Source organism: Vicia villosa, unplaced genomic scaffold, assembly GCF_029867415.1.
Source record: "Vicia villosa cultivar HV-30 ecotype Madison, WI unplaced genomic scaffold, Vvil1.0 ctg.000133F_1_1, whole genome shotgun sequence".
In the NCBI taxonomy this organism is placed as follows: domain Eukaryota; kingdom Viridiplantae; phylum Streptophyta; class Magnoliopsida; order Fabales; family Fabaceae; genus Vicia; species Vicia villosa.
In genome coordinates, this window is record NW_026705027.1 from 1,070,478 (window position 1) to 1,079,562 (window position 9,085).

General features: G+C 40.8%; 1 protein-coding gene across 1 annotated transcript; it reads left to right on the plus strand.

Moving 5' to 3' along the window:
* The first annotated feature begins 3,578 nt into the window (after positions 1 to 3,578).
* LOC131624538 (uncharacterized) lies at positions 3,579 to 5,653 on the plus strand. The gene is made up of 3 exons (XM_058895495.1): positions 3,579 to 3,728; positions 3,906 to 4,333; positions 4,474 to 5,653. The coding sequence occupies exons 1-3, from the start codon at positions 3,579 to 3,581 to the stop codon at positions 5,651 to 5,653; spliced, it is 1,758 nt and encodes a 585-aa protein (XP_058751478.1).
* The last annotated feature ends 3,432 nt before the right edge of the window (positions 5,654 to 9,085 follow it).

A 9,085-nucleotide genomic window follows, 5' to 3' on the forward strand; every position in this document is an offset into this window, starting at 1 on the left:
GACTGAATCAGGAGACATGGCGAACAACAAAAGTATCAGAGTGAAACATTTTCCATCATCTCTCACTACGACGGCGTTTACATGGTTCACCACGTTACCTCCAAATTCTGTCGACTCATGGCCAAAATTAGAAAACTCTTCCACGAGCAATTTTATGAGGGACATTCGAAAATTAGTCTGGTCGAACTGTCGACCATCAAAAGGAGGTTTGCAGAGACCATTGACGACTACCTAAATAGGTTTCGGTCACTTAAGGCAAAATGTTTCACGTAGGTACCTGAACATGAATTGGTTCAGATGGCTGCAGAAGGTTTAGACTATTCCATTAGGAAGAAAATAGACCCAAATTTTGTCAATAGTATGTCGCAGTTAGATGATAGGGTTCGACACCTCGAACGCTTGCGACCAGAAAAAGTCAGGCATACTAAGGCCAAGGCTAAGAATGAGAAAGTAGCCTATGTCGACTACGACGACACAGACCCTATATATGAAGTTGATTACATCTCACCAACAGAGGCAGAGATTAGGGGTGTGCAAAATATCCGGTTTTGAAGTCCAAATCCATAACCAAATCTAAACCACTTTTAAATATCCGGATATAATTGAATGATTATTAACCGGTTTAGTTATAAATGGTTTGGTTATCCATTCATATCATCCGGATATAATTAAATGGTTATTAACCGGTTAAATTATTTTGGATTCGGTTATAATCCGGTTATTATCCAAATCCAAATATTTTAATTCTCAAAATATTAATTTTTTTTTAAAAAAAAAATTTCGGAAAAATTAATTTTTAAAACTGGAATTTTTTTAAAAACTGGTTATATAATCATAACCAAATTTATTACCGATTTTATAACCAGTTTTGATTAAAATGTGGTTATGGTTATAAATCCAAAACATTTAAATGGTTTTAAAATGGTTATGGTTTGTTTTTTGAAAATAACCAACCATGCACACCCCTAGCAGAGATTGATTTGGCTGAAATGAAACCAGGGCCAGCGTACAAATGTAAATCGTTGTTTCCGTCGAAAGGAAAGAATGTCTCAGTTGATAGCAATTCGAAATTTCCTGCGAAAACTTATACTTTTGATATTAGTAAATGCGAGGAAAGTTTCGATGTATTAGTTAAAGATGGTCAAATTTTAGTACCCCAAATGATAAATTGCCACAATTAGAACAACGACAAAAGAGATGTTTTTGCAAGTATCACAATTATATTGGGCATTCAACCTCTCAATGTTTTCTTTTCAGGGATCTGGTCCAGAAATCGCTGCAGGAGGGTCGACTGAATTTTTTTGCCCGAAGAATGAAAATCGACGCTGACCCACTCAAGCAAGAGGATGCTCTGTTTACTGAACCTGTCGACATTAACATGGTGGAGCTATCTGAACTACCTGATGATATGCTGGAAGAAAGCATTAGGGAAAGTCCCCAAGTTCGACTTGCTGATGTGTATCCCAGGATGGACGAAGATCTGCTGGGTTTCTTTTTTCGATGCAAAAACAAAGATTCCCAAGTAGAATTATGTTCTAGGTGCAGTGCGTTAACTGACTGAATTGTTGCAGAAAATTTCCAAAAGCTACAGCTGGAGCGAGGCAGAGCCCAATGGAATAGGAGGGACCCTAGAAAAACGTCTCAAGACAGGACAAGGAGCTATGTGCCTTCAGTTGGTGCGCCAAAAGGTACCTGGATTAAGCCTCAAATGTCGACAGAGAGGCCTGTACCTGTCGAAGCTGAAAAGGATAGGAAGGGAAAAGCTTCAATGAACTACCACCTGGAAATCAATTCTGAGAGAAAGAGCCGCATATCTAAGAATTACATGGGTAAAAATCCCATGAGTCGAACTCATTGGAGGAGTTTTCAAAGGAGAAAACAGACTGAGAGGCAAGGTGCTGCTGCTGCTAGACAGGTTGCAAATGACCAGATCTACAAAAGGAAGCAGTATAAGATGAAGGCCGATTCAGCTGTTAGCACTAAATCAAGGAGTTTGTTGGTAAGCCTGTGGCCAAAGATCCAAACGAAGCAACAGATGACTTTGCTTCTGACTCAGGAGAAAGTCTCGACATCCTGGTCAACTTGGTGTCGATTCTTCCTCAAGAATTTAACGTCCCGACTGAAGCTGAGGATGTTGATGAAACTGCTGCTGCAGAAATGGCCTTACATAGGCCCACATGTTATTTTGTGATGAACAATGGCTCCATAGAGAACCAAGATCCATTTTTCGAATGCCCTGACATGGCAATGAGAGGCCATTTGAAGCCCTTACTGATAAGAGCTAAGGTAGAGGAAGTGGCTGTGAACAGAGTGCTAGTCGATTGTGGTGCGACAGTAAACATTATACCACATCATACTCTGAGGAAAATTGGGATGTTCGATACTGACATCAGATCCCATAACATGGTCCAAGAATACAATGGGTGTTATCCAACTGAACATCATTGTTGGTTCAGTAACTCGACCGACCATCTTCATGGTCACCAAAGGAAAACCCAGTTATAACCTGCTGGTTGGGAGAGAGTGGTTACACGATGTAGGGGCTGTACCTTCCTCTATGCATCAACGGTTAATCATCTGGAGGGAAGATGGCATTGTCGAAAATATTGAGTCCGACCAGAGCTATTTCATGGCTGATGTTAACAATATTGGTCAAAAGCAATTCGACATGAAGCTGGCCAATATAGCCCCTTGTCAGCCAACTGAGGATGTATATCCAAATCTGAATGAAGCATTTGTCACCTTGAAGTTGCATGAGACCCATGGCTTTATTTGGGATGTGGAGCCTTTAGAGGATATATACATGTCAAACCCCGCGCCATCAGGCCGGGGTAACACAGATAATGATGTCTGAGCTAGAAGCTCTAAAAAGGATTCGGGCATACATTGCTGAAAACAGAATCACTTCAACTTTAGAAGCTGAAACCAACATGGTCGACGAAGCAAATAAAATTCAAACCACAGAAGATAGTTTGACCATAAAAGCGAAAGTGTTAAGAGGAGACACATTAGAAGACGTCGATAATCAGCGTTTTGACTGCATATATGACGACGAACCTTTGGGGTTCGAAAAAGACCCTATGGCGCCAGAGAAAATGCAACCATAAGATCCTTTAGAAGAAATCGATCTTGGCGAAGAGGGAGACAAACGACCCACATTCATCAGCGCCAACATTGACCAAGGACTCAGATCGGAGGTAATTTTATTATTAAGAGAATTTAAAGATTGTTTTGCATGGGACTATAATGAAATTCTTGGTTTGAGCAGGGAATTGGTCGAATTAAGATTGGAAATACAAGCTGGAAAGAAACCAGTAAAACAAACACCTCGATGTTTTTCTCCAGCAGTAATGTCGAAGATAAAGGAAGAAGTCGAACGACTTCTTAAAAGCAAGTTCATAAGAACTGCAAGGTACGTTGAGTGGTTGGCAAATATAGTGCCAGTTATGAAGAAAAATGGGAAGCTAAGAGTATGCATTGATTTTAGAGATCTAAATGCCGCTACTCCAAAAGATGAATATGCCATGCCAGTAGTAGAAATGTTAATCGATTAAGCCGCTGGTTTTGAATATTTGAGTATGTTAGATGGTTATGCTGGTTATAACCAAATTTTTACTGCAGAGGAAGATGTGCCGAAGATGGTGTTTCGTTGCCCGGGGGCATTAGGAACATATGAATGGGTGGTTATGCCATTCGACCTGAAGAATGCCGGAGCCACGTACCAAAGGGTAATGAACTCTATGTTTCATGACTTCATCAAAAATTTTATGCAAATATACATCGATGATATTGTTATAAAATCGACTTGCAGGTCGACACATTTAAAACATCTTAGGAAATCTTTCGAAAGGATGGGGAAACATGGATTGAAAATGAATCCATTAAAATGTGCTCTTTGTGTGCAGGCAGGGGATTTCCTAGGCTTTGTGGTGCTTAAAAAGGGTATAGAGGTTAACCAAAGCAAAACCCAAGCCATTATGAATGTTAAACCTCCGCCGACCAAAAAAGAACTTCAGTCCTTGTTAGAGAAGATAAATTTCTTAAGGAGGTTTATATCTCACCTAAGTAGAAAGACGAAGGCGTTCTCACCACTGCTTCGACTGAAAAACGAAGACTTCATATGGAAGAAAGAACATCAAGAGGCTTTCGACAAGATCAAAGAATATCTGACAAAGCCTCCCATACTGGCACCACCTGTTAGAAATAGGCCCATGAGGTTGTACATTGCAGCCTCAGAATCGACTATAGGAAGTATGTTAGTTCAAGAAAGTGACAACGGTGTCGAAAGACCCGTGTATTATCTTAGTCGAATGTTAAATGGTCCTGAAACTAGGTATAGTGACAAAAAAAACTATTCTTGTGTCTGTATTTCTCTTGTATGAAGTTGAAGCAATATATAAAACCAGTTGATGTGTATGTTTCGTCGCATTCTGATATTATTAAACACATGTTGTCTAAACCAATTTTACACAGTCGAATTGGTAAATGGGCATTAGCATTAACTGAGTACTTCCTAACATATGCTTCGTTGAAAGCAATGAAAGGGCAAGTAGTAGCAGATTTCCTTGTTGACCATTTTGTGGTCGACGTGCCTCAAAATTGTGTCGACTTGGCGCCCTGGAAGTTATATTTTGATGGATCCAGTCACAAAAATGGCACGAACATAGGAGGAATCATAATTTCTCCAGATGGAATTCCAGCAGAGTTCAAGTATTCAATATATGGTATGTGTACCAATAATGAAGCAGAGTATGAAGCCTTAATAACCGGACTTGAACTATTGCTAGAATTGGGGGCAAGGAATGTCGAAATCATGGGAGATTCTGAGTTGGTAGTGAAGCAGGTCTCTAAAGAGTACAAATGCGTCAAAGAAAACTTAATCATGTATTTCGTGATTGCGAATAGGCTACTCAAAAGATTCGACTCAACAAGTATTCGACACATACCCAGACGAGAGAATCAAGAAGCTAATGATTTAGCACAAGAGGCATCAGGATACAAGAAATATAGTGACGAAGAGCCTGTTCAAGTGAGGGAAAAAGTTCGAGAAACTGTGTTGTCTCCCTCAGATTTGCCAATTATAAAGTTAGGAGCAGTCGACGCCAAAAATTTCGAAATTTTGACGGTCGATAGTGGACAAGAAAACGACTGGCGTATGCCATTGGTTGAATACTTGCGCAACTCTACGGGTTCGACAGATAGGAAGATCAAATACAAGGCTCTTAATTTCGTTCTGATGGGAAACGAACTATTCAAGAAAACAGCTGAAGGAGTACTGCTTAAGTGTCTTGGGGAGAACGAAGCGTATTTGGCCGTGTCGAATGTAGACAGTGGGGCCTGTGGCGCGCATCAAGCGGGACACAAAATGAAGTGGACTTTAATATGCTCAGGGGTTTATTGGACCTCAATGTTAAAAGACTGCATAGAGTTTGCAAAAGGATGCCAAGAGTTCCAGATGCATGGGGGCATCCATCACGTCCCTGCAAGCGAATTGCATACCATTGTGAAACCTTGGCCGTTCAGAGGACATGCTTTGTATGTGATTGGGGAAATAAAACCAGCTTCGTCAAAACAACAGAGGTACATTTTGGTCGGTATTGACTATTTTACAAAGTGGGTCGAAGTTATAGCCTTAAAAAATGTCGATCATTAAGCTGTGATAGACTTCATACAAGATCACATTATATCTCGATTCGGAATACCAGAAACCATTACAACCAACCAAGGAACAGTGTTCACCGGACATAAAATGCAAGAGTTTGCTCAAGAGGTTGGCATAAGATTATTAACGTCGACACCATACTACGCCCAGGCGAATGGTCAAGTCGAAGCCACTAACAAGGTAATAATCAGCCTAATAAAAAACATGTGGAAAAGAAACCAAAAACTTCGCATCAGTCACTAAGCCAAGCTCTGTGGGCATGTAGAACATCTCCCAAAGAAGCAACTGGCACTACACCATTTCGAATTACGTATGGACATGACGTTGTACTACTAGTCGAAATATACGTACAATCAGTAAGAATATAGAAGCAACATGAAATACCATCCGAAGACTATTGGAGTATGATGACGGATGAGCTCGTCGACCTAGATAAAGAAAGAGTAATGGCTCTAGATTCGTTGAGAAGACAAAAAGATAAAGTAGCTAGAGCTTACAATAAAAAGGTAAGAAATAAGGTGTTCGCTATTAACGATCTAGTCTGGAAAGTGGTATTACCTATGGACAGAAACGATAGGGTTCTAGGAAATGGTCACCAAATTGGGAAGGACCGTTTAAGGTAATACAAGTCTTTACCAACAACGCTTATGAGTTAGAGGAATTAGCCCCGAATTAACGGATTATCAGGGTTAATGGCAAGTTCTTAAAAGAATATAAACCTACTCTTTAGGAGTTCACCATTTCGACGACGTAGATGGAAGGTCGAAACAGAGCTGGTTAAATAAATTAAAAGCCAACAGGTAAAATGAAAATATGGCATTTAAAAGTTGGTCTGGAAACCAATTGTCAAAAGTTACAAAAAATGGTACCAAAAGAAAATTACATCAAAATAAAACCATACGCAGATGGTCTCAACAAGATTACAAATGGCCATATAACTTATGGAATTCACAGAGTTCGAGCGGAAGATCTGTTGCCCGGCTTTCCAAGGTGTCAGATTCCTCCTTGAGCACCTTAATTTCTTTTTCAATTTGATCCGTAGTTTGGCTAACAGCAACAGCATCGACAGTCATCCTCAACATATGTGTTTGTGTGGGGGAAATTTTCTTAGAAAACTCTTCCTCCTGTCTAGTGATGAGATCCAATTCCTCCTTCAAGTCGGACATCTCTTTCTACAGTTCCTCAAGCCGACGACGGATTGCTGCGGATCTTTCGGTTTTAGGGAGTTTCTCCTGACGCTTCTGGCCTAGCTGAGTATTTATCTCTTTGATCACCTTCTTTGCCTTGATCACAGTGTCGACATTTTTCTTCACAGTTGTCTGCTTAGCTTCAATCAAATCTTCATTTCTCTTCACGTTCTCAATGTTTTCAAGAAGAAGAGGAAGAAGCTTCGCAAAAGCCTCCACTGTGAGCCCGCAAAAATCAGAGATTTCCAGCCCCTGCAGTTGAGCACAAGTTTCCAAAAGCTCTTGACCAAGGCTAGGGTTGTCACGCAGCAAATCGACCAAATCGAGACTAAATGCATGGGACTTGATCTTATCTGTCAAAGCTTTGACTTTGGTAGCTTCAGGCCCCATCTTTTCTGCATGCTCTCTAGACTGATCTGAGTCAGAAGGAAAAGAGTATTGACTTAAAAAGTTGTTTAGCCTCGCCAAGGCAGAGTCAACATCAATATCCATCAAAGAAGGCGACGCATTATCAGCAGTGGGCATTGTCGAGGCCAAGGCTTTTCCTCCTGATTGATCAAGCATAATATTGTCACCGACGGTTGGTGGAGGCGAAGAAGCCTTTTCAGCAGCAGTTGGCAAGATAACTGTGGGCTTTTCAGCATGAGAAGTCCCGGCAGAGGTCGAAGGAGGAGCAGACTCGGCAACCAAGAGAGCACCCTGTGTACTGCCTGGTTGTGAAGGAGCCTTTTCAACAAGAAGTTGGTCATTGCCTTTGGTAGTCCCCAAAGCCAGTGAGGAATCTGAATGACTAGAGTCAGAACTAGTCGGATATAAAGTGTAGTGCGTGGCGAGACTAGTGAAAGAATCAGAATCACTATGAATAGTCGTGATAGTTAAGTCGACTAACTCACCAGCGGCTAGATCAGGATTATCTTGAGGATGGGAAATGTCGTTGGAGAGTGGAGTGTACTCAGCCGTATCAGCAGCATTAGCTTGTGGGTCAGAAGAGACAACCTACAATGAAAAGGAAAATATTTAGGGAATAATTCAAGTCGTCCAATAGTCATAGGTTTGTGATGATTAATTTGTACCTGAAGCACTAGGTCAAAGTTCCACTACGTCTCGTCTCCCTTTGAAGCTGCTACAACTTTGGGAGAACCTGGTTGTTTGACTGGAGCTGATGGAGGGGGAGTAACTGAAACTGTATTTGAAACTAAATGTCAATATCAAATGAGACCAAAATAGAGGTGTTTGTCGACAAGAATCTTACTTCTTTGTTTCAGGGTTAAAGGCGTAGGGTCATCTTCTGATTCCCCACCAGATTCGACAAGAGGCGCGGCGCCACGGGATTCAGAGATCTTAAGCTTTTGTTTTTTTTTTAGCCTCCCCACCTACAGGAGAAGACTCTTGCTTCCTTTTATATTTGGAGCTATGGGACCGGTGAAGAGGTTTAGCATCCTGAGATGGCTGGAAAAAGCATACACCATACAAGGCCTAAATTATGACTCAATATAAAGAGACTCAAATCATAAAGAAAAATACCTTTGTCCCTTCAGAAGCGTGTGACTTGTCCTTCTTGGAAAATTTGGATTGGTGAGAGGGAGCAGTTGAAACCACAGAATGTTTTCGACTCTGGCACAAAGGCAAACACTCAGGATCAGGTACATAAAATGAGAGCAGAACGAAATAGTCGAATAGGAAATGAGCCATAAATCTAACCTTTAGAGAAAGCGAGATGGGTCCATCATCAAAAGTAGGAATATCAGGTTTGGGCTGCAGAGAAAATGTTAGACTAAACAGCAACAAAACATAAAGATAAGAATCTACAAGTTTGAAGATGTACCTTTGCTTTGGAAGTGTCGGCAATTTCAGGTTTGATTGCATGAGTTTCCTTGGAAGCTGCAAGAGGAATAGCTAAAGAAATAGCTAAGTTAGTAACACAAAGAGTCGAAGGAAACAAAAGGAGCTTTCCAAGAAGCGGTTACCATTGGGGATGGCAGTGAGTGTTCTCACACATTGAGGAGCAATATGCAAAACACCCGGGTAGTTATTCAAACTGTACTTTGTCGATTCCACTCTAGCGGCCTTTTTCTTACAAGCATTCTAGATATCCGAAAAAGGACAATAATACCAATCCGAAATTGGCGGTCGAAATGCCAAAGCCAAGGGGCTAGTAGGAAACGGAGGAAATTTAAGTTTTGCAAAATGAAGTGCGAATAGATATTTATCTTTCGCGTAACCAGGTATTTTTAAA

What these genes read in the sequence shown, in the direction of transcription:
- LOC131624538 (XM_058895495.1), top strand. Translation starts at nt 3,579, where the DNA reads ATGTTAGATGGTTATGCTGGTTATAACCAAATTTTTACTGCAGAGGAA. An exon ending in CCGGAGCCACGTACCAAAGG is followed by an intron (nt 3,729 to 3,905) that starts GTAATGAACTCT and finishes CTTTGTGTGCAG; the next exon opens with GCAGGGGATTTCCTAGGCTT. An exon ending in TTAAATGGTCCTGAAACTAG is followed by an intron (nt 4,334 to 4,473) that starts GTATAGTGACAA and finishes AATTTTACACAG; the next exon opens with TCGAATTGGTAAATGGGCAT.